The sequence below is a fragment of the Giraffa tippelskirchi genome, chromosome 11 (genome assembly GCF_054371585.1).
Source record: "Giraffa tippelskirchi isolate mGirTip1 chromosome 11, T2T-mGirTip1v1.2.pri, whole genome shotgun sequence".
NCBI classification, from domain to species: Eukaryota; Metazoa; Chordata; class Mammalia; order Artiodactyla; family Giraffidae; genus Giraffa; species Giraffa tippelskirchi.
The window spans coordinates 100,724,444-100,748,937 of record NC_137285.1 but is presented as its reverse complement, the minus strand read 5'-3'; the positions used below and the strand labels follow the sequence as shown (position 1 = coordinate 100,748,937).

Sequence of the window (24,494 nt, the reverse complement as noted above, 5' to 3'; positions counted from 1 at the left end):
TGAACTGTAAGCCTTCCTAGGATTTTATTGAGATTCCAAAGAGTCATAGTTAGTTCCCCACCCCTACACAATAAATAACAGAGCTGCATATATTCGGAGAATCTTGACATCCACTAACCAGGTGAGATTGTTTACTGAGCCCCTTGAGTTTTCTGTGAGGTGACCAAATAGCTAAAGGATGTGTGAGGAGGTGAGTACAGTCATTCCTTGGTATCCGTGGGTGATTGGTTCCAGGTTCCCCACAGACACCAAAATCTCAGGATGCTCAATTCCTTTGAAGTGTGTACTTTAAGTCATCTCTTGATGACTTACAATACCCAGTGCAATGTAAATGTTATGTAAATAGTGGTAAATACAATGTAAGTACTATATAAATAGTTGCTGGCATGTGCAAAGTCAAGTTTTGCTTTGGAGAACTTTCTGGAATTTATTTTTTAGTATTTTCTTTCTGTGCTTGGTTGATTTACAGATGCCCAACTCTCAGATAAGGAAGGCTGATATCTGTGTATTTCCCTTGCTCCGTTTGTGAGAGCTGCCGTTCCTCATGACAGCCAATACTCTGACCTTTCCTTACCTCTCCAGCATACATGCCGTAAGTGAAGACACCAGAAGCTGGAACACGGGCATCATAACTTCTGGGAGCACGCTGATTCCAGACTTCGTTGTATTCTGCCCCTAGATCTATCTCAGCTTAATAGACTCGTTTTGTGGACTATGGAGAAAGGCGTGCAAGCCTTGGCAAATGTTACTGCTTATGTCTATCTTCTTTTTTGGTCTTGCGGCTTGTAGGATCTTGGTTCCCTGACCAGGGATTGAACCTGAGCCTTTGGCAGTGAAAGCATGAAGTCCTAACCACTGGACCGCCAGGAGATTCCCATTGTGTCTATTTTCTAATTCGCTTCTTGTTTCTAATTTTAATTGATGGAAATTTTTTCTCCTGTTTTTTTAAAGGTGATGGACAGAATTTGTTTACGAAAGACGTGACAGTGATTGAAGGAGAAGTTGCAACCATCAGCTGCCAAGTCAATAAGAGTGACGACTCTGTTATTCAACTACTGAATCCCAACAGACAGACCATTTATTTCAGGGACTTCCGGCGTAAGTTTCCATCTCTATAGCATTCGATGACAATTTTTTCTCCTACATGTTGTCTTGATAAAGAGATTGCCAAGGCCTTTTTTTTTTTTTTTTAATTTAATGTTAGATGCTTAAAGTTTAATCAATTCTTCAGCGGGAAGAAGAGACATGGAATCATAATCTTCCTAATAGAAATCTTGAATGGTCCTTTTTAAAAGTAAGGCAGTCTTCTTTTGCAATAGGAATTGACTGTAGTAATTCAAGGTGAATTGCAATTGAGTCCCAAATACTTAGCTGACACAAACAACTCAAATAGGGTTAAGCAAGGAAAATATAGCATTCTCAAAGGTAATCTGTTTGGTTTGAAGATTGAAGTTTTCAAGGCAATCTGTGCCCATAAAGACAAAACCAAATCTCCTGTCATCTTAGCCTGTGGAAGATGGAGGTGCCCATGTGCTGAAATCCTTCCAAATGTAAGACCACGAAAGCCAATAATCGAAACTTAATTGTATACTATAGCAGTGGCTCACATGGGTGCCAGGGCTTGGCAAGAGCAAGAGTCCGGTCTTTCAAAAGATTGCTGTTTGAGAGCATTGGTGCCTACAAAGCGGGTTCGGATATGTCGCTTCCTACCTGCTTTTCTCCATTTTCCCTGATGCCTCAGAACATTCATGACCCGTGGAAAGAATCGACAAACCTGAGGAACATTAAGGGGCTGAGGGAGGGTAAGAGGAGAGAAGCCAGCTTCTCATTCTGAGAATGAATTTTGTCATTAGTATATACTGATCTAACCTTTGCCAAATTAATAAAAGGATTTTAAATGGATATTAGAAAACAGTAAAAAGCCCACATACGTTATTTTTGTGATGACTCTGAATTCCTGCTTTATGTCTAATCGGTTTCACACTGTGAAGCTGAATACATATAGAAGATAGGGTCAGAGCTCAGGGCCCCCTGGGCCCCAGGTCACAGACTTTTGGCAGCTCCGCCTCAAATCACATCAAACGCAGAGATGCATCCCAGTTAAATTGGATTGTTTTGCTGTAAAGTTTTTTTTTTTTAAATGATTTTCATTTTGCTTTTGAAATTACTAATGATTTTTAAAAATTTTTCTCTCATAACATTAGGACCTCTATTTCTTTTAAGGCCTCAGATTTTTAGAGACAATTTAAAAGCCCGTGGGTGGGTTCTACTCCCTGAAATTTCAGTGCCCAAAGGGGCCTCCTGGCCTGCCCTTTCTTGCTGCTTTCATTCTGCCTATCTCTGATAGAAGATTCGAAACAGTTTATGAATAAGTGCTCAAAACTGGCAGCAAGAGGTGTGTGTGTGTGTGTGTGTGTGTGTGTGTGTGTGTGTGTGTGTGTGTGTGTGTGTACAGAAACACACACCCACGTGTGTGAGTTTCCTTTTCCAGCAGGAGCGTTTGTCCACATGCAGTTAATGCAGAAGCCCTAAATAGGAACTCAAGAAGGACGAAGCAGTACCCACCAGGTGCAGGACGACTTGATCCGCGTGTCTCCTCTGTAGCTGGTTTTCTGGTCACCTGGCTTCATCCTCCCCTCCGGAAGGCGAACAGACAGTCGTCTTTCTCACAATCACTAACTCTGTGGTTTGTTTCCAGCTCTGAAGGACAGCAGGTTCCAGCTGCTGAATTTTTCGAGCAGTGAACTGAAAGTGTCGCTGACAAATGTCTCCATTTCTGATGAAGGAAGATACTTCTGCCAGCTCTACACTGACCCCCCGCAGGAAAGTTACACCACAATCACAGTCCTGGGTAAGGAATGCATCAGGGCTTGTCCTGGGAGGTGAGAGGGGTGGCGCTTCCTGTCAGATGGCTTCCAGCAGCTAGGAAAAGGTTAATGGTAAATTTAACTGTTTTAGGAAGACTCACCGCCCATCTTGCGGAATTTTAAAAATAGCCTATTTTACCAAACACTCTAAGGAATGGCAATCAGCAGGCTTTATAGATTCCACCTGCTCTTGGGTTTCAACCCTCAAGCTTCAGAAGCAAAGATCAAGGGAATTTAGAGCCCTCAAATGAATCACTCACCACATGCAATGTCATTGCTTCTAACTTCTAGGATTTTTTTTTCCTTCTGTGCAGAAGTGGGGGTGATAAGCTCCTACATCTGCACCCTGGGCAGAGCTCTGTGATGAAATCCGCTTAATGATTTTTCCTTCTGAGTTACATCTTGTTTAATATTGTTGATCTCCTTTTCTTTGGCTTGACTTATTGCCTTGTTTATTGCTCATACTCAAGATGATGCTGTAAAAATCATACCCCATGAACACATACTTTGCCACAAATTGCAACCATTGGACACAAAAGAATGAAGAGCTTCTAGGGAGAGAAGGCTGATACTAAGCAAGGACTGTGCACTGGCTGTCGGGTACACTTCTTCCTCTAACAAGTTGAGTGTCTTCATTCAGTGGTCCCCAACCTTTTTGGCACCAGGGACTGATTTCGTGGAAGACGGTTTTTCCATGAACCAAGGGTGGAGGGGGTTGGTTTGGGGATGATTCAAGCACATCGCATTTATTGTGCACTTTATTTCTAATCTGATGCTGCCACTGATCTGACAGGAGATACCAGTCCATGTCCCTGAGGTTGGGGACCCCATCTTCATGTATGATCACTAGGTTGTGACTTTCAGCAGAATCCCAGTAGCCAGGTTTCCATGTGTGTGTTTTGACAGAATGAGCAGATATTCCTGTGGTAAACGTGGTCTGAATTAGTCACCTTTTAGACAAATATATGCTCCAGTACATAACACCAGCTGCTTTGGATTTTTGAAACTGAGTTTTCGAGGACATACATATAACAAGAGGCAAGATCTCTGATTTACACCTTTGGGAAGATGATGAATCAAAGTCTATTTGAGGCAGCAGACCGCAGCTTTTCAGTGTAATGATATGAAGATTAAAGGGGAAAGATAAATATGAAGGACGATTTTGCTTAGTGTGTGTGAACATATATGTATTTATGGGTGTATGTATTAAGCTGCTGCCTCATTGCTTTATTTAAACACAGCTGTAATAGGGAGCATTTTTTTAATTCATTGAACTAAAATGTATCCCTAATGCTTACATATAAGTTATTGATGAGAGGAACACTGATTTTAGAAAGTCATGTTTTATGTCCAGCCATTGTGCTTCTTCTGTAGTCTGTGTTTGATGGTGTATGTATATTTATCTCTAATTGCACCTTTGATCCCTTTTAGACTGACAGAAATAGTAAGTGTGGAAGGTTTGGCTGGGTGACTATTTTGGTATTTGGCAGATGTACCAAAAGTTTTCAGTAGATGTCTTTGAAAGCACTTGTTTGCTTATTGGAGTAAGTCATTAGCTGCCTAACCTTCAAATTGACCATATTCCCTTTGACCCACCGTTGTCTATGGCATGCCCACAAAAGAAAACTAGATGGAATATACTTAAGGCATTTTGAATTTTCAGAATGTTTGTTTCATATACCTTTAAGTATGAATGTCTTTATTTCAAACAAAGAGATAACAATAGATATTAGCCATCTTGCCCAGGACAAAGCACATGGTGAGAATCAAGAATTTTAGAGTTTGAAACAGACCTTACCCTTCTGGCTCATAACCTCTGGGTCTTCTAGTCTAGGTTGCTTTCAGTAAAATCCTGAATGTTGCTGTTTCAAGATTTTCCCTCTGAAGGTGACATATTTTGTTCGCAAGAGTGTATCTGGTCTTTGGCAAGCAGTTACTGCCTGTCAGTTTTCAGTACTTGGTACATTTGTTCTCAGACCCACTGGATCGGTCCAGTTGGACTGAATACACCCAGCACTGGACTTTTGAGAGGCATTATGCCTGTAATCCTTTTGGAGGTCTGCTTATTCTAGAAGTAATAGATTTCTTGCTTGTATTGTATAGAAGCATTAACTTAGAGGTACTTGAAGGTAATACTGGTAGATGCCCCTTTTGCATACATTATGCATTCATTTAATATTCCTTCCATTGAATTTATTCTAGGATTCCTTGACGGAGTCAAATTGTTATCATCAGTGTATATGAGTCTTTCATATTCCAAAATCTGACAATTTCCACTGATACTCATGTATTCAAAGCTTCCTCCTAAGGTTTAGCATTTTCAGATATTATAATGAATGAAGAATGATCTATTAGCATCATCTTCATTTCTATCTGTGGTTCTCTGAAAAGGACCCCATATGTACTTACACAGCTGTCAGACTTCTTGATCGGTTGAAGATGCTCATTTTAGTGCATGCATCTTTATTAGTTGCTTGAAGCTTTCAGCATAATTATAAGTCATAGAGATGGGGATTTGTTAGTTACTATTATGTTTATTACCTTACCCCTGTAAAAACTTAAAACTCTCCACATGCATTTTGGTGCCTTTTAGGATATTCATCCACTCCTTCCACTTGTGATGAGTTTGTTCCTGTCTCCAGATCATAGTGTTGTTGCTTAGTCATGTCTGACTTTTTTGGAATTCCATGGACTGTAGCCCACCAGGCTCCTCTGTCAGTGGGATTTCCCAGGCAAGAATATTGGAGTCACCATTTCCTTCTCCAGGGTGTCCTCCCGACTCGGGGGTTGAACCCATGTCTCCTGTTTGGCAGGCGGACTCTTTACCGCTGAGCCACCTGAGAATCCACAGGCACCGTCGTGTAGGACTCTCTTCATACTACTGTTCATGAGAGGAGATGAACAAGAGAGAGAATATACTGCTTTATGATTAATATAGTTACTGATAATAATCACTAATATTATTACAATCCTGCCCTTCTAAGATTAGTGTTCACTCTTAAGATTCCAGGAACAGGAGAATCTAATTATTTTAAAGGGTCTTAGAGTGAGATTCCACGTACTGATCAGCTTTAAGGCTCCTCTTTTGTTGTAATTAATGTGGCTCATCTTGATATTGCTGATTTTTTTAATGTTGTAGGTGTAATGTTTATAATTAGCACTCTTATAGATTTGAGGTTAGCTAAGAAGAACCTTGACATTTCTCTGCTATTTTCTAGTATTTCCCTCTCTGTGACTTTTATTCGTATTTCCATATCTATGCATCTCCATACATATATCTTTGGTTATTTTCATTAATGGCTGCAGTTTTTACTAAATGTGTCTGTTTAGTGTACCGTGTATAAGTGTATTCTCTGGTTAGTAGCAGGTTTAATTCATTTTTCCTTATAAATGGATTTTTATACTTTACTAACCTCTTTCATATTTGAATAGACATTATGAAGTTAAAGGGAAGACAGGGGACAATGAATAGACCAAAATAAACTTTAAGATTTTCTTGTCCAAACCTCCTTTTTTCCCCCAAAAGGTAGACTTAAATCACCTCATATTTTCTAAAGCTTTAAAAAAATCTGACAGAAGTCAACTTAATAACTGATATCAATGAACCATGTTGACTCACATTATTGGATTTTATTTTGTATTTGTATACCAAACAACCCCTGCTGTACTTGACTGTTTATTCTTCCAAACTTAGTAAAGATCAGAAATACTGTTCACAATCTTGAGAAAACTGTTTATGGACTTGGAAACAGTCATTCAGCCATTTCTCAGGACGCTCTTCTCAACAATAAACAAGTCCTTTCTTTTTCTACACTGGTCATATTTCCCAATACTTTTGAAGTTTTCCACATGTTTACCTCACCTGTCAAGGAAAAGGAGATGTCAACTCTGCAGAAGCAGCTAGCAGTGGTACAAGAATTACTAGTAAGGGTTAAGGAACTGTGAATTGTACCCACTGCAGCAGAGGAAGCATTAACATGGATAATACCAAACAATGGGTGATCCAGATAAGGACCTATTTGCAGCCAGTCATGCTCTCAGCCCCTAAACAAAAATCTAAGAGACGTTGGTAAATTTTCCTCTGGCCTAATTTATATGGTTTTATTGTAATTTAGTCACTAAGTCACGTCTGATTCCTTTTATGACCCCATGAACTGCAGCCTGCCAGGCTCCTCTGTCCATGGCAAGAATACTGAAGTAAGTTGTCATTTCCTCCTCCAGGGGATCTTCCTGATGCAGGGATCAAACCCATGTCTCCTGCATTGGCAGGTGGATTCTTTACCACTGAGCCACCAGGGAAGCCCTAATTTATACCTGCCCCTTGCCATTTCCTTACTTTGAATCACTGGACATTACTGATAATGTGAAATAACACACACTCATCCTTATGACCATCTCCATCTGATGGAGAGAATTAAGTCCTTCTTTCACTAAGAAACAGCGCTGAAGGTGAATTGCCAGTGGAGGTTAGGAGGAGCCTGTGAGGAGGAGAGAGAGCTCTCCGATAGTCTTCAGGATCAACACGAAAAAGAAAATGAAGGGAAGATACCCAGGAACACAGAGAAAACAAATACCTGACAGAGACTATGTTTGAACCTTAATGCCATCAAGACCTGATGGTTGATATTTTCTGGAACCTTTTAACAACTCCTGGATCTGTTCCCATCAGGAAGATTCCCGGTTTAACAGAGAATGACCATCTAGGTGTTTTTCCCAAAGTTATCCATGCACACTGGAATTGTTTTCATCCCTCTATTTTATTTCTGCCTGGACCTTGAAAGAATTAATACTGTTTGACTGTCATCCCTACATTTGTTAAGAGGACATTCCTAGCTCTTTTACTTCTTACTTAGTCCCTTTTTGTCTAAGCCTCTTATTCGCTTCCTCACAGCTCACTGAGACCTTATTTTCTTTAGTCCCAGACAATCTTTTTGTCTGACATTTGCTCTAACAATAGCATTTTTTTCAATATTCCCATTATACTTCACTCAGAATTTAGTAGTATTTGTTGGCCCTACACATCTAGTCTCTCTATACATCTCTTGTGTACTCCATATCAACCATCTAGGTACATGTAATGAAAATCTGTAACCTACCTGATTGTCATCTGCTACTGCTGCTGCTAAGTTGCTTCAGTCATGTCCTACTCTGTGCGACCCCATAGACGGCAGCCCACCAGACTTCCCCGTCCCTGGGATTCTCCAGCCAAGAACACTGGAGTGGGTTGCCATGTCCTTCTCCAATGCAGGAAAGTGAAAGGTGAAAGTGAAGTCACTCAGTCGTGTCTGACTCTTCGCGACCCCATGGACTGCAGCCTACCAGGCTCCTCCGTCCATGGGATTTTCCAGGCAAGAGTACTGGAGTGGGGTGCCATTGCCTTCTCCATGATTGTCATCTAGGAAGACTAAAGTACATTGAGGAAATAACTAGCCGAAGCCGTCCCATTCACCTTCTGTCTCTTAGAATACTGGCAGACATGCAGCTCCAAATTGGATCTTCGACTGTATCTCTTTATGTAATGTAAACTAGAGTAGTTCTTTGCCATGTTTAACTACTCATTGGGGCAATATCTCTTTAGCAGCACATCCGGTTGAGCAACTGTGTTAGTTTCCTGTTACATAGGGAACAAAGAAGAGGCTTGCTTTTGCTGTGATGGTTATACTCCCCCACCCTCAAACTATCTTGCTGAGAAACAGATACAACAAATCATTTTCCTTTTCCTTTTCCATCATTCTCTATAGGAATTTTCAACTGCTTCAATTCAGTGTAAAAGTCTTCCTGTGGGTAGAATTTTCACATTGGACTAGAACAGTTGGAAATCCCAAATACATGGTTTAATCCCATAATTTATTGAAGCCGTATCAGAGATTTATTATTCAACTTGATCATCAGGATGGCATGTTTATACATATTTAATTTCTTGTTTCTCTTCTGAGTTGAGAAACTTATTAATCATAAGTCTTAGAACCATCTTAGCTTATTCATGGTGGTCAGGGCATATATTCTTAGCTTCAGTCTGCTGAATACAGTATTCTCACTGATTTTTATTTCTAGAAGCTCAGTTGCAAGGTAAGGTTGCACCTTATATGAAGCTTCCCTGTCACCTCACTTTCAGAAAAGAAAACGTGCTTTCTTCATCATCACCATCATCCTGCATACTTCATTCAGCCTTTTAAGCCCCAATATTTTGTTCTAACCATTTTATGACATACATGTTTAATATGCATAGAGAAGGGTGGTTTTCATTCTGAAGATGAAATTTACTTACAAACTCTCAATAATCCTTTTCACCTTTGGTTTTCCAAAATCTGGAGCTTTGGCTTTCAGCATATGGAAAATCATTGCAAATTAACTGGCGTTTCCTATATTACTGCATCTTCATAGCTAACGGATTTTATTACTACACCACCCATCAGAGGTCATGATCATATTCTGGATTTTATGAATAATTTTAATTGAGTGTAACTGGTTGTGAGGCACAGTTTTTCTATGGATGTCTATGGTGAATGATTCTTTTAAGGGACTCCTTGTTTTAGATCTTTGCTGGTTGACTGCAGAATCTTTCATATGAAGAGTGAAATCTAAGGGTTGAATTCAAGGAGAAATATTCTTTTCAGAGACTTCCAGATAAGGAGGATGTCAGTAGTGTGATTTCCTGTTATTTTTTTAATCTACTTCCTGGTCAATTTTCTAATGACTGATTGATAACTAACCTAGTGTCTATAGAGGCTTCCCTGGTAGCTTAGATGGTTTGGAGACCTGGGTTTGATTCCTAGGTCAGGAAGATCCCCTGGAGAAGGGAATGGCTACTCACTCCAGTATTCTTGCCTGGAGAATTCCATGGACAGAGGAACCTGGTAGGCTGTAGTCCATGGGGTCACAAAGAGTCAGACACAACTGAGTGACTAACACTTTTACTACTTTCACTAGTGCCTATATTGTTATAGTTTGGTCACTCATAACGTAGGAGTTGAAGACTGGTCATTTTATCAGATAACTTTAGGACACAAATGCTAATTTAAGCGATTTTACATAACTTTATTTGATGATGACTTTTTCTTTTTTCTGTTCCCTGCAGTGGCAGTTTGTTTTAAATTCCCACCAAGAATGTCTATTATTTATCTCTTTTTCTTAAGAGCAATGGTCCTAATTTCTAATGAATAGAATAGTATGCCCAGAAATAGATTCTGTGTTTAAAAAGGATATGTTTAATTTGTAGTCCCACCACGTAATCTGATGATCGATATCCAGAAAGACACTGCAGTGGAAGGTGAGGAAATTGAAGTCAACTGCACCGCCATGGCCAGCAAACCAGCCACGACCATCCGGTGGTTCAAAGGGAACAAGGAGCTCAAAGGTAAGACGTGAATTGCCCAGGACTGAGGAAGCCAGTCCACACTTGGTCCCAGAAGGAGTACATCTTTGTGGACTTAAAAGCAAATACAAAATAGACCCCAAAACAAAAATACTCATCTGTATATGGTTTGTCATCAGTTACTAAGTGTGTCTGAGGCCAGAGTGTAATGGCATTTTATTGTTCTATTCATATCCTTATTCTGGTGCTTTGAGGGTTCACAGTGATATGATGCTTGGTGATAATAAGCATCTACTTTGCTAGATGCTTACTCAAAGGCTCAGAGAGAACCAGACCCATAAACTATTGGGTTGGCCATAAAGTTCATTTGAGGTTTTCCATGAATGAGATGTTATGGGAAAATCCAAACGAACTTTCTGGCCAACCCAACAGAGCTCTCTAGACCAGTTAGAATCACTGAGTTACCCTCTGAGCTCAGACTGGCCCTGTCTGTACCCTTAGTTCTCCTTGTTTTTACCCCATGACCCAGAGTAGATCAGGACCCCAAACTTGTGTTGTACATTGGAAAAAAAAAAATGCATAGCAGTTTTGGCCACGGTGAATACCAAGTCATTCTAATATCTGTTGGTTGTTTTGACAACCTCCTTTCCTGCAAGGGTGGTTATGCTAAGTGGACTAAGAATTTATCTTAATTGTAAACTTGCAGACACCACCGTTCTTATGAAATCTGTAATTCAGTTGCCCATGTCAGCAGCCTGTTCTTTTGCGAGGTTCTGATTTTGTGCTGGCAACAGACGCATCTCCATTAACCCTGCTTCCGTTGTCTCTCCCTCGGCACTGGGCCATCCAGATCTGATTCCTGGATCCTTGGATACCTACCCTCTTAGGCACTGCATTGGCTGAAGGATACAGCTAGTCCCCCTTTGATTCTTTTTTTTTTTTTCCTGTCAGTTATCCTAAGTTTCTCAGTCATGTCTGCATTCTGATTCCTTTCTTTGCAAAAGATTGTCTTGCAAGTAGTACCCAGAACAGAGGACTCAGGGGCAGAACAGCCCTGGCTGGTCATTTGACAGAAATGCTTGCTGTGTGCCTCAGTTTCCTCTACAGTGGAGATATTAATGTTTACATACCTTGTGTTATTCTTATAAAGATGAAATGAGTGAATATTTGTAAAACACAGAGCTGATGTCTAAGCCAAGGTAAAGTGCTTTCTATGTGCTTGTTAAATAAATAAAGAGCACCAGGAAGAAAAGAAGTCCTTTTAGAAAGGGGATGTAAAAATCTATATCTAGAAACAGAAAAATCTATATATAACGGCTTAAGTTTCAAAAAGCTTGCTCTGTTTTAATCTCCTATTTCCTAGGTATGGTTTTGGGAAGGAAGGAGTTTCTCATTTCCCCTCTGCTTTTCTGTCTAAGTGAACTGAGCCATTAAATGTGTACCGATAAGTACAAAACATTAAAAGAAAGTTAATGGTGCGCCATGTCCCAGGGAGGGCTGAGTTCAGGAAAAGGGCCCCCTTGGCCTATTCATCCGATCCGGAAGCCTCCTCCCGCCTTTTCTGGGTGTTCTTGGACGTGGCTCCCTTCTGGCCTGAAGCCTATATCTCACTTCGCTCTGCCCACTGCCGTTGCACTCAGTTGTGTTCTTCCAAAAGTCTCCGAGTTTAAACATTTCAATTACAATTTCAATTATGCCAATCCATTTAGCTGCTTTCCCTCTTAATTGTTGCTCACGGGGGTGGGGGAAGGGGGTTGTTTATATTTCTACTCCGATTGAATTACTTAAGGATGTGGGTGATATCCTGGAATTTTTACACTGCATGACAGCCTAGTAGATGTGCTAAGTTCAGATGGTTCTCAGGGAAAAGAAGCACTTCTCTTCTCCTCCTCCCAAATGCCTTAAGCAGTCAGATGTCAAAATGGGTCAAATTGCAGCTGCCTTTTCGTGGGAGATTTTTAAGATAGAAGAAGCATATATGTCAATAAAAACAGTAAACAGTAGGCTTCCCTGGTGGCCCAGTAGATAAGAATCCACCTTGCAATGCAAGGGACACTGGTTCAATCCCTGGTCAATCCCTGGAAAGATCCCACATGCTGTGGGGCAACTGAGCCCATGCACCATGACTACTGAGCCAGCAGTCTAGAGCCTGTGCTCCACAGTGAGAAGCCCACACACCACCACGAGGGAGCAGCCCCTGCTCACCATACCTGGAGAAAGCTGGTGCACATAAATGAAGGCACAGCACAGCCAAAAATATAAATAAATGAATAGTAAATAGTATGTGGAGGTGATTTTATCTTAAATACTTTCCCATGAGGCTGAAAAGCAGGAAATTACCTTTTAATCAGTTATGTACCCCCAGATTACCCTTATCCCAGATGACTTCCGTTATGTGTGTTTGTTAAAATAGTAATATTGGGCACAGGGAGGGAGGGGGGATATTTAAGAAAAGAGTGACATTCACTCAGCTCTGGTTTCCTGGTATGTTTCCTGTCCACCCACCGTCCCCCAGGCAAATCAGAGGTGGAGGAGTGGTCAGACATGTACACTGTGACAAGTCAACTGATGCTGAAGGTGCACAAGGAGGATGACGGGGTTCCAGTGATCTGTCAGGTGGAGCACCCTGCCGTCACCGGAAACTTGCAGACCCAGCGGTACCTGGAAGTACAGTGTGAGTAGCTGTCTCAGTCCTCTCTGGCTGTGGTGACAAACTGCCACAGGCTGGAGGCTCCTAAACAACAGAAATGTATTGCTCGCAGTTCTGGAGGCTGGGGAGTCTAAGGTCAGGTTAACACCATGATCACGTCCCAGTGAGATCCCTCTTCCTGGTTCATGGCTTGTGCCTTCGGGCTATGTCCTTGCATGGTGGCAGGGCTAGAGATCTCCCTGGAACCACCTTTATAAGGGCACTAATCCCACTCATGAGTGTCCCACCCTTCTGACCTAATCACCTCCCCAAGGCTTCACCATCACGCTGGGGATCAGGATTTCAACATACAAGATTTGGGGGGACACAAATACTAAAACCATAAAAACCATAGCATTACCCAAGTATTTTATTCTGAGGATATAGATTAGCAGGTTTTTTTTTTAAAAAAAAAAAAAAACACTTCAGAAGCCACTTATTAAATACATATGTTTTTATATAGTTTAGATAGAATTTTTATCTTGTTGTCTTGGTAGAAAAATAATCAAAGGATTATTTTACTGAAACACTGCCATATTACAGAGTGCCAATGAGGATTTTGAAAATGCTACATTTAACCCAAATGTAAAACTTGAAAATATTTCCAATCTGCTCTAGCGCATGACTTAATTAATTAAATTTTGTGAATATTGACTGTAATCATTTCTATGCCAACTTCAAAATCTAGGGTAATTTCCACCCCCTGGCTTTATTAACCCCATCATAAGTGCTGGATTTTTTTTTATAGAAGGGATTTTATTCCCAGTGAACGTCAGCATCTTGTTTTAAATTGCACATTCTCTTCCATTTTAGCTTAAATTATACTGACGAGTATAAAAGTGGAACTCTTTGGGATGGGTGCCACGGTTTTGATGGCTTCATCAATAAAAGCTGGATCATGATAAGTGAGGTCTCTCCTCTCTAAGCCCTGTCTCCTCATCTTCTCCTCTGGACTCTCCTACTTGTGGATAAGAATAATGTGTTTTCTGCACACAATTATTCTTGCACTAAGGTTATGGCTAAGTAGTCAGCTTCTCAACTTTTTATCAAAAGGCTTCTGTAACTTGACCTCTGCAGATCCAGGTGTTGTTTGAGTGTGCATAGTGAAAATGTTACACGAGTTTGATTGGATGACAGTGACAGAGCATTGAATAAAGGAAAAGCATTACTCTCTATGATTATTTTATTAATCTTCTAGGCCTGCCATAACAGATTACCACAAATTCAGTGGCTTAATAAACAGCAGACATTTATTCGCTCACAGTTCCAGAGGACAGAAGTCTGAAATAAAGGTGTTGGCAGGGCAAACTCCCTCCAAAGGCTCCAGGAAAGGATCTTTCCTTTCCTTGTCTAGCTTCTGGTGACTCCAGATGTTCCTTGGCTTGTGGCCACATCACTCCAGTCTCTGTCTGCATCTTGACCTAGCCATCTTCTCTTCTCTGTGTGTCTCTTGTAAGGACACTTATTGGACTTAGGGCCCACCCAGATAACCCAGAATGGTCTCAATTCAATATCCTTAGCTTAATTACATCTGCAAAGATCCCACTTCCAAATAAGGTCACAGTCACAGGTTCCAGAGGTTAGAAAGTAGGTCTATATTTGGGGGGCCATCTTTCACACCCCCTATAATTTTTATCACTTGTTTAAGTTGCAAAACAGGGGATGGGGAAAGTTATAAAAAGTTACTTCTACCAGGCTATCCCACTGCAACCTACCCTGTGAGCTTGGCTCAATTTAACATTACATAATGCAGGTTTTTCTTGTTAACTCATTTCGTCTACTTCATTATGGGCATCATGCTCATAATTTTCATATCACTAAAACTATTATTGTCCCTATAATGGGAAAACAGAAACGATCAGATATTACCTAAATTGGCAGATAGTAGATTTCTTGTGACTTTGTTAATATGTAATTCATTTAAGCAAACTTAATATCCATTAACTTTCCTTGTAGGGGCTCATTAGCTTTAATAATGCATTAGCTCTTTTGTGAGACCTGAGTAGTTATTCAGCCAGTTCCCACCCCTAAACTCTTAGTTTCCCAGGGTGTCTTCTAAATAGAATATAGCCCCACCCACCTAAAAAATTATACTCACTCCCGAATGCAAAATATTTCAAGCACTACACCTCCTACCCCTTGGAAGACTTGCTAATGATCTTTATAAAGCCTTTTCTTTTGAAGATTCAAGTGTGATTTGTCCTTCTAAGAAAAGGAATAAAGCTGCATATCTGAATCCATTTGACTTCAATCTTACAAAGTGTTGTTAGCCCTTAACTGCAGGAAAGTGACTGTAATGCCTTCCTCAAATCGAAGACACATCTTTGGATCCTTTTTAGCTTTAACATGGCACCTTTTTATGAGAGCATGTATTCTTTTACTCAGCATAAGCCATGCAAACATCTTATCCTTGATATTCTGCTTCTTGGAATGTGTGTGAGAGAAAATGTCATGTCTTTTTGTGTAAAAGAGGGTTAAGAATTACAAAGTGTTACGTTAATCTGAATGGAATTCATAGTCTGGTTTCGCACCTTAAATAAGATGCTCTGTTCTCAAGAAAGTCACCTGACAGTTCCTTACCCTCCCTTCCTAGAGCACTACTGAAAAATTTGCCCAGTCAGCCAGAAATTGCTTAAGTAGCATCTTCAGACATGATTGGAATTCCATACTTCATTACCTACCAGCTTTACTCTGCTTGAACACCAGCAGCAATGGATAACAAAAAGCCTCATGCTTCAGATACCCAAAGCATTCAGTCATTGTGTGCTAGAACTTTCTCATACCTTGGCCAGTGGTGTTGGGGGTTCAACTCCATTCCTCTCATGGTAGCCCCCCCTCTACAGACAAGCCACACCACATCTTGATGGCTTGAGAAAAGAAGAGATGCTTGAATAAATGTATGAGACTCAGTAGCCAGTCTTCCTGGGTGGTGAATTATTCCAGATACTCTGTGAAAAATAACATTAGACCGTTATTTTTTTAAAGTGGAGTTCATGGATTTCCCAGGTGGCTCAGTGGTAAAGAATCTGCCTATCAAGCAGGAGACTGATTCGATCCCTGGGTCAGGAAGGCCCTCTGGAGAAGGAAATGGCAACCCTAGTAGTCTTGCCTGGGAAATCCCATGGACAGAGGAGCCTGGCAGGATATAGTCCAGGGGGTAGCAAAAGAGTCAGACAGGACTGAACGAAAGCAACAACAGCAATAGTTCATTTACAATGTTGTATTAGTTTCAGGTGTATAGCAAAGTGAATCAGTCATACATATATATATACTCCTTTTTTTAGATTCTTTTCCCATATAGGCCATTACAGAGTATTGAGTAGAGTTCCCTGTGCAATATATTAGATCTTTATTAGTTATCTATTTCACTGCAGCACTATTTACAATAGACCATTATTTTTTTAATTGGCCCAAACCCTGGCATCAGCGGTTCTTAACCTTTTGTGGATCATTGACCCCTTTAAAAATTAAATCCTTTTCCAGCTATAGAGCTGGAAATGATGAACATTCTCCACATTTTGCTTCCAGTATAAGGAGTCTATTTATCCTATACACTTTTACTAAGTTTAGTTATTCGAGGGCCAATTTCATCACAAGCCTTAGCAAATCCACAGGTCATCTGTGTCCTTATCTCATTTAGAATTTCTCATTTTATTTTATTACTTTAACCTAACCAAGACCTGTGCAAAAACACCTATAAAATTATGAGTTTTACTTGCTATGTGTATTCTATTCAGTAAACATTAGAATAAGCATACAACTATTATTTTTAAATTTCCTTTCCTTTGCCGTGTAAAAAGATTTCTTATACTATCAGTGATAAACATTAGTTTATCACCAGGACATCCTGAGCTGGTCCATGGACCTCAGACTAAGAATTACTCTACCCTGGGTAAATGAGACTGGAGACAAATCTGACCTGATAGGATTGGTATTAAAGATACTCAGTTCAACCCTGGCCCTTTTGCAACAAGAAATTTTATGGAAGCCTCTCTGTGTCTCCTCTAAGATGGATGGATATTAATCAGGATAAGAACAGAGTAAAATGACACATAATGGATTTGAATGCTGTATAAATTATGTCCTTTTAGAAAATACTCTTTCTAAAAAGGAAATGAAATCATGAAACCTACACTGTATGCCATTAAATATCTTACTTTTTAAATAATAGGAGCAAGGAGGGGGGATAAAATGAAGGGAAGGGTTGCCCAGCCCCTGGACACAGAGTGCCACCAAGTTGCCCAGAAGACGAGGCTTGAGCTCCAACTTGGAAACCCTTTGGTCTTGTGGATTCAAGACCTAATTAACTGAACACAGAATTTTGCAGTGTTTGTTTGTTAGGACACTTATTTGTGGTACCAGGAGAAATTGTTGTGCCCAATTACGTGAAAAATCAGCCAGATGTGTATGCTGTCATACTCTTAATAATCCTTACATTTTTGGCGAGTACAGCTATTAATTGTGTAGTATGCATTGAAGTGATTAACATCGATGTAATTTATCATCTGGAGATTTCTGAACATAAATAAATGAGTTGTTTTGTTCAGCAAGGTGTTGACCTCTCAGAATTAGTGAATTAAAGTCCCCCCTCCCTTTTTTTATTATAAATATGAAAAGCACCACAATCAGCCAAGTGTTCAGTTATTTGATTTTCTGGGGCATTAGCCGCTCTTGTTTGTGACATTTCCCTGTTGGGTGCTCGTTTGCAAGCTCATTAATAAGGTTTTCTCATAGGACCGTTGCTGGGAAGGAAGAACGTACAGTAGGGCTCTTAGTTTTCCAGCTTTCATTCTGAGTCTCAGCAAGGATACGGCAGCAGCACGCAGTTAAATGTTTAAAACAGAAAATAATTATGCTCGCGAGCTGGAATTCAAAGCTCTCTTTCCTTAGATGTTAGGCAGAGAACAGTTTTGCTCTTTAATGTTCTGAAATGTATGACCCTAAACTCTTTCTGTGCGTTTTTTTTTTTTTTTTCTTTCCTGTGTCTGTGTATATAGCATTGCTGAAATTTACAGCAGGGTTGATTATAGCAGAACGTGGTAGAATTGTAGCACGGTTAGTGGAGCTTCAGATCTGAGCGAACACTCTTGTCAAATAAAAGCCTGTTTAAAGGAGAACAGTTCACTGTCTGAGCGTTAAAAGAAAACTGTCTAAATAGCATCAAGGTGGCAACACATAGCGACATAAGCTGGGAATTCAAAGAGAAGCTGTGACCCTCAGTGTGGAATTCAGATTGCTGTGTAAGGGGGAAAGCCTTACTCTGGACCGATGTGAATACAAAGCTCTGGAATTACTGTTATGTGTCTTTTGCTTTCCCCCACTGTAGCCTTGCTCTTTAAAATGTTTTGCAAAAACCCTCATCTAGTAAGGGGTTTGTGTGTGTGCATACCTGAAAAAAAAATTTTAAGTGATGAGTTTTGAAAGGGCGAATGAAGACAAAGACTCTAAAAATGGGTGTTTTGAATGCCTTCCCTGCTCTGATTATCATCTGCCAGTTAATCATGTTCATGAGCATCATTTTCAAAATGAGTTTTATTGACTTGATGTAGCCAGGTATTTTGTAAATCCATATTCTTGTTCATCCAGGGTCCACCGAAGGCTGGATTTTTTTGTTTCTTTCCCTCCTTCAATTGGGGGAAATTGGGCATTGAGGAGATGATCAAAACCTGTTCTTTATTTGGGCCAAAATAAATGTTTCTCTTGTATCGATGAGCCCTGCAGTGAAGGAGGGAGAAAAGCCTGGAAATGGGGAAAGCTTTCCTCTTTGGAGTGGAGGATAAGGCACTGTTTGCCACGGCAGCTCCCATGTCCCATCCTCTCTTGCATCAATTCTATTCCCAGGTTGTATTCGTCAAAGCATAATAGCTGTCATTTTCAGATTTGGCCTGTTTCTCTGATCTCTCTCTCTCTCTTTTTTTTAACAGAATATGCTCTTCTCCCACTCTCCCCTTCTTTTATTTTTTTTTTAAAGTAATGGATTGAGTTTCAGGGAAGTTATTTCAGTATTTACTATTCCTTCTGAAAATTAATGAAGACATGGGGGACCCCCAAATTGAAACTAATGTTTTAAACTGTTGTTTTTTGTGTTAACACAGAGTAGAGGCGGGTCCAAGTTTCCGATGCTATTAACTCTTTGGCATGTTAGCAAGGCGTTTTGCAGTGCCCAAAGAGGTGGGAGGCTGAGTCACCAATACTCAAAAATCAAAGAGAAAACACGGGGCCAAATCCATTGTGAGCAAGACTTGAGTGACATGACTCCCAGGGAAGAAAGCCTTTGCCATCATCCCTGCCTCCTGCAGGCACACCCTGTAGAAAGAGGCTTGTCTCCCCACATCTCACCTAATGTCTGACCTAATGTACTTAGGAAAGATGAGTCTCTGAGGCTGTGAGCGTTGAATACTGTGTAGTGAAACTAGCCTTCTAATGTGCACTCTCAATGGTTTTTAATTCCAGGTCAGATTTTGAGTCTGTGGAAGTTTAAATGGTTGTAGAGCTAATATCTCAAATTCGAAAAAGAATGCTCCAAAGGGGATCACAGGGGATAAGAGGTGGGTGAGATAAATTAGGACATTGGGGTTAACATATGCACGCTAGTATATAGACTAGGCAAGCAACAAGGACCTACTGTATAGCACAAGGAACTAGACTCAGTATTTTGTAATAACCTATAATGGAAAAGAATCTGAAAAAACATATATATATATATATATATATATATATATATAAATGTGTGTGTGTGTGTATATGAAACTGAATCACTTTGGTGTACACTTGAAACTAACACAACATTGTAAATTAGCTATACTTCAATTTAAAAAGAAAAAAAGTTTTAAAAAATATTGAACAACCAAAGAAAACTTCCTATACTTAAGGTGATTAACCAAAAAGTAAATAGAATGGCTCAACACCATCCTTTATGATTTCTCTTAAGATACCACCTTGGAATAATACCCAAAATGCTAAAGAAATGTGTCATGAAATGAAAGTATGTAAATCAGAACACATGGGTTGATCCTCAAATTTGGGGAGCTAGATTGTTTTGCAATAAGAGCTGTTAAAGTGGCCATTAGACCAATGGCCAAGGAGGCCATTAGACCAATCTAATTAGGTGATTCTAATACCTTGGTAACTTATGTAAGCAAACCAAAACCTAAACCAAACCCAATGCACTCCAGGACAATAAAACCTAGCCAATCACAGGTAGCTAACCAGGCTTCCCAAATAAGGCAACTGCTTAGCTCTAGCCAATCAAATAATTCCCTTGCTTTTCTTCCATGTCGTCTTTATAGAAACCTTTCCCCCAGCTCCTTTTGAATTATTTTCAGTTGGACTGCCCTGTTGAACTGGATGTGTGCTCAAAGAAAAACCTGAAAATTTGAATGTGACTTGTCTATCTTATAACAGGGCTAAGGTGGATTCATGGTCTCCTAGTTTTCGTTTAACCAGTAGCAGAACTAGATGTCCATTCCCCAACATTTCCCAACTTTTTCATTCATTCATCCACTTGGTAAATACATACTAAATGCCTACCGTGTTCCAGTCACTGACATTGTTCTAGGCACCAGGGATACAAAAACCAAAAACTTTTCTTGTTACAGAGCTTACATTCTTGTGCAGACACTCTTGCTATGAGGGTTTTCTCACCCTGTGTTCACTTTCAAATTTTGAAGATTTCTCAAAGATCTGGAAGAGTGCTGTGTGGGTGAGTGTGCACCCCACTTCAAAGGCACTGGGAACAATTCTCTGTCACAACATCACAGAATAAAATTTGATTCTGTTGGGTAAACAGTCATTTCAGTATCCACAAAGCTACTTACAGGTTGCAACAAGAGGAAATTGTATTTTACTGTGTGATGTGGCACATGCTCTTTGGTCCCACATCCGTCCTCCAAGGCCTGACTCATCCCACTCATCATGGCTCAGCCCTCTTCGAGAAGTGCCATTTAAGTGCTCCGATTCATACAGCAGATGTAACAGCAGGAGGGCCTTCACCTTGAAAACAAACAAAATAAACGGCAGTGAAAATTATTCATGAATGTATGATGACAATGGAAAGCAAGCCTTTTGCAAGATGTTCTCTTTAACTCCTCAGAGAGCTTGCTGTGTCTCTGTTCTCTCACTAGCCCCAACCTCCTTGTGTCACTAGACATCGCCCTCCTTCAGAGCAAAACCAGCCTGGCCCAACAGTTTAGGCAGCCGTGTTATAAGGGCCAATTCTTATCCCTAACCCCTCACCAAATCTCAGGTTCATCTTGGCATTGCCATGCTCCTCCAAACTACAGTCACCCTCCGTGATTGACAAAGACCCTCAGGTGAAGCTTCCCCACCTGAATGCACAGGCACCGACCCATACCGCCCTCCCGCCGGTCTGCGTCATCTGGGCCCCCACCCTCCCTTGTCTTTGCTCAAAACAATGAACACTTGGTCCAGAGGCCTCCAGTCTCACTCTAACAGGTATTTCAGAATGCTGGAGGAAATCTAAGTCACACGAAGAGCCTGCAGGAGCACATTGGCACTCGGGTTTCTAGACCGGCTTTGCAGTCAGCACATCAGCAAACAGGTGAGGTCCATGTCCTCTGACTTAAATTCCCAGGCAGGGAAAGTGTCAGGAGCCCCTGGGCTAACAGGTCTTCTCCCACCATGCTGTCTTATTTCAGCAATGCTCCTTTCTGGTACCTGGGAAGGATAATATCCCAGGCAAAAGGAAACCGCAGTGTTCTTTTTTAAAAAATAAGAAACTGTAAAGACCTGATATGTTAGCGCAGTAATCTAGAGAGAAGGAGACTGTGACTTTTCATTTACATGGGAAAGTGAAATACGGGTTCCAGAGTCTTGAGTTTCATCTTCTGAAAAGATCATAGAATATGGTGCAAGGTCAAACTGGCATGAAATCAATTGTAATCTGCCAGCAAGCCATTCTAACCTCTTTAAGAGTTTCCTTTTATATATATATATATATATATTTTTTTCCCCTTTATAGAGAGCAAAGTCCATTTAAGGAAAGTCTCATCAAATCAGAATGTCTTCTAATATTATTTTTTTAATTGGCTGCTACTGTAGTGTGACCTAAAGTCTCCTGGTATTTAACCCTCTGTGCGACTTTGATTAATGGCCAAATTTTGTCTGCTATAGCATTCTTGCTAAATGTCTTTTATGGGATTTTTCAAATATTACAGTGTATTATGAAAACCTCAGATCCCTCGACCTAATTGATTGTCTGTTGGTGATGCCATCTCTGTAACTGTAATATTGCATGAGTGCACAGACCTAACTATTTTTCTTATTTTTATATAGCAGTTCCATTTTATAATGACATTAAGCCATTCTGAGGGATACATTTCTGGACAGTTATTGCACTTGGGCAGAAAGTGTCATCTGGCTTTTAGCCTTGTGCCTTCCAGCACCAACTGAGGCGTAAAATGATCACCCAGAAAATGTACTAGGCCTTACTTAGCTCATTACTTAAAAATAAATCTTGGAGTCTGGTTCTGTTTCAGAAAAGATTTGGTGGGTTATAATATTTGATTTATGAACATAATTAAAGCATAAATGATGAGCTCTGGACTATTCCATCAGCCATCTGGATTGTTCAGTATTTTGACACACTCAGATTGTAGTCAGGATCTTCCTGGGAAAATCTAACAACCTGGGGTTCTAGGGGTGCCAGCAGAGCCCCAGGGCTTCTATTCCACCTGTTGAGAAGACTCAAGTTCCTCTTTCAGGACAAAGGTATGGGGATCAAATTTGTTTTCTAAGTTTCCTTCACCCAGAGATGGATCTTGGCACATAAACCCTCTGTTTGGCTTCTAGGTTTGGCGTAAATATAGCTCAGCTGCCCATGGTCGAATAATATGCCTATAAATACTACATGTGTCAACAGAGGAGGACATTTTTCTGTATAATACAAGTGAGATTAATATTTACCTTTCTAGCCAGCTATTAAGGTAACCGTGGCAGCTGTACCCATAAGTAGATGGTAGATGTTTCTCCAGAAACCTAAAGAGTAAATTGGGAAAATCAATTATCAAAATTGAAAGTGTATTTTCTAAGGCTTAGTGTATGATTTTTTTTTTTTAATGTAAATCCCAGGTATAGCAAGACCTTAGCATGTTCTTCCTAATTTATGTGAGCCACTGACAACTGGTAAATAGCCATTAGGAGCATAAAAGGCATTTAACTAAAATAAACTCAGTGGTACTGAAAAGGCAGGGTGGATAGGTTTTCAACACTGTCTTTATTATTAATGGAAGTTGAGCATGTAAAAACCCTTAGTGCACAGTGCTGAAAAATATGCTCTCTCTGTTTGCTTGTAAATTACACAAAGAAGAAAAAGGACTAAAAAAAGCCTTCCACATCGGCCAGCAAGCACTCTGCTTCTCCTTAATTAATGGACTGAAGTCAGCAGTGCATGGAAAATGTAGACCTTCCGTGGATCAGAGATTAACCTATAAGCAAGTGTTACATTTCAGCCCAAATTTGGGGCTTTGAATTTAGCTTTCCTCAGAACGGTTCCTGGGTAAGGATGACAGACGTTTCCTAACCAGAAACTCTAGAAGTGCTGCTGTTTTTGAGTATGAATTGTAAGGGAGCCAGGATTTTATTGTCTGTGTTTTCAATGGCATAACCTTCTTCCCCTTTTTTCTTTGATATCTTATGGGGTTTTTTTAAGTAAATTTTACCACCCAGTTCTGTGTGCACATGTATTATACCACCAAAAATAGTAGACCCGCATATGTCACCCACTGGTTGCATATAGCCTACAGTATTATTTGTAACTCTCAAAGGAGGGTGTCCAGGAGCTCTTGACCAGCAGTCAGTGTTCATTCAGGGCCATCCTGTTTGTGAGTATTTCTGCCTTTCTTTAATGACTAGCATCCCCACCCAGTTATCAGTATCTGGAGACCTCTATGCCATTTTCCTTTGCCAACAAGTCTAAGAATAGAATTGTGTTGCTTGCAGGAGTCAGCTGGAGCTTTCAATCCCGTTAACTTACGTTCTCTGGCAAGTGACTTAGCTCCTCGGAAAGCGTTACCAATTCAGCGTGCAGTGCACACCGATGCACAAGAAGCCTCTCTCAAAAGGTTTTGGATGCCACATGGTTTTCAAGAGTCAGAAAGATCCAGTGCTAGGAACATGACTATAAAAATGCATTTGCAATGCAGCCATCCCTAGAGAGGACCTCATGTGGCTTGTTTGGCTGTGTGCAGGTTGATACGGTTGAGCCCTACCATATTTCTCATTGTGCCCTGATTCCATGGGGCGAATGATAATGAGCGAACCACTGCTTATAAAAGGCCAAGAGGCTGTTGTTTGGGTGATGCGATTGTCCAGGAAAGTAAAGTTATGGAAATTGACTTGACCTTTCAGCCAACTGATGTCTTGCCCTCTCACATTTATTACCTCTTGGGTACATTTCCAAAAATATACATTTATGGAGCCACAAAATTAAATGAGAAAACTGATTTAGGGATTACTAGCCTGTTGGTTCAGCATAGGGGGAAAAAACCCTCCCAAACCCATTCAGATTTTATTTGTAAATATATTTGTGTGTGTATTCAAATTAATTCTGACCCCTCCCCTTTCCTCCCTAGTCCCTGTACCTCCTAGCATTCCTCGCTCATTC

The 24,494-nt window shown here is 40.3% G+C and overlaps 1 protein-coding gene across 6 annotated transcripts in view; it reads left to right on the top strand.

Moving 5' to 3' along the window:
- CADM1 (cell adhesion molecule 1) overlaps positions 1 to 24,494 on the top strand; it is a 346,709-nt gene that overhangs the window by 279,956 nt on the left and 42,259 nt on the right. For all 6 annotated transcript variants that reach the window (XM_081544817.1, XM_081544816.1, XM_081544814.1 and 3 more), the window contains exons 2-5: positions 952 to 1,098; positions 2,699 to 2,851; positions 10,087 to 10,224; positions 12,698 to 12,856. In XM_081544817.1, coding sequence (XP_081400943.1) covers positions 952 to 1,098; positions 2,699 to 2,851; positions 10,087 to 10,224; positions 12,698 to 12,856 — 597 coding nt within the window. The remainder of the gene's footprint in view (positions 1 to 951; positions 1,099 to 2,698; positions 2,852 to 10,086; positions 10,225 to 12,697; positions 12,857 to 24,494) is intronic.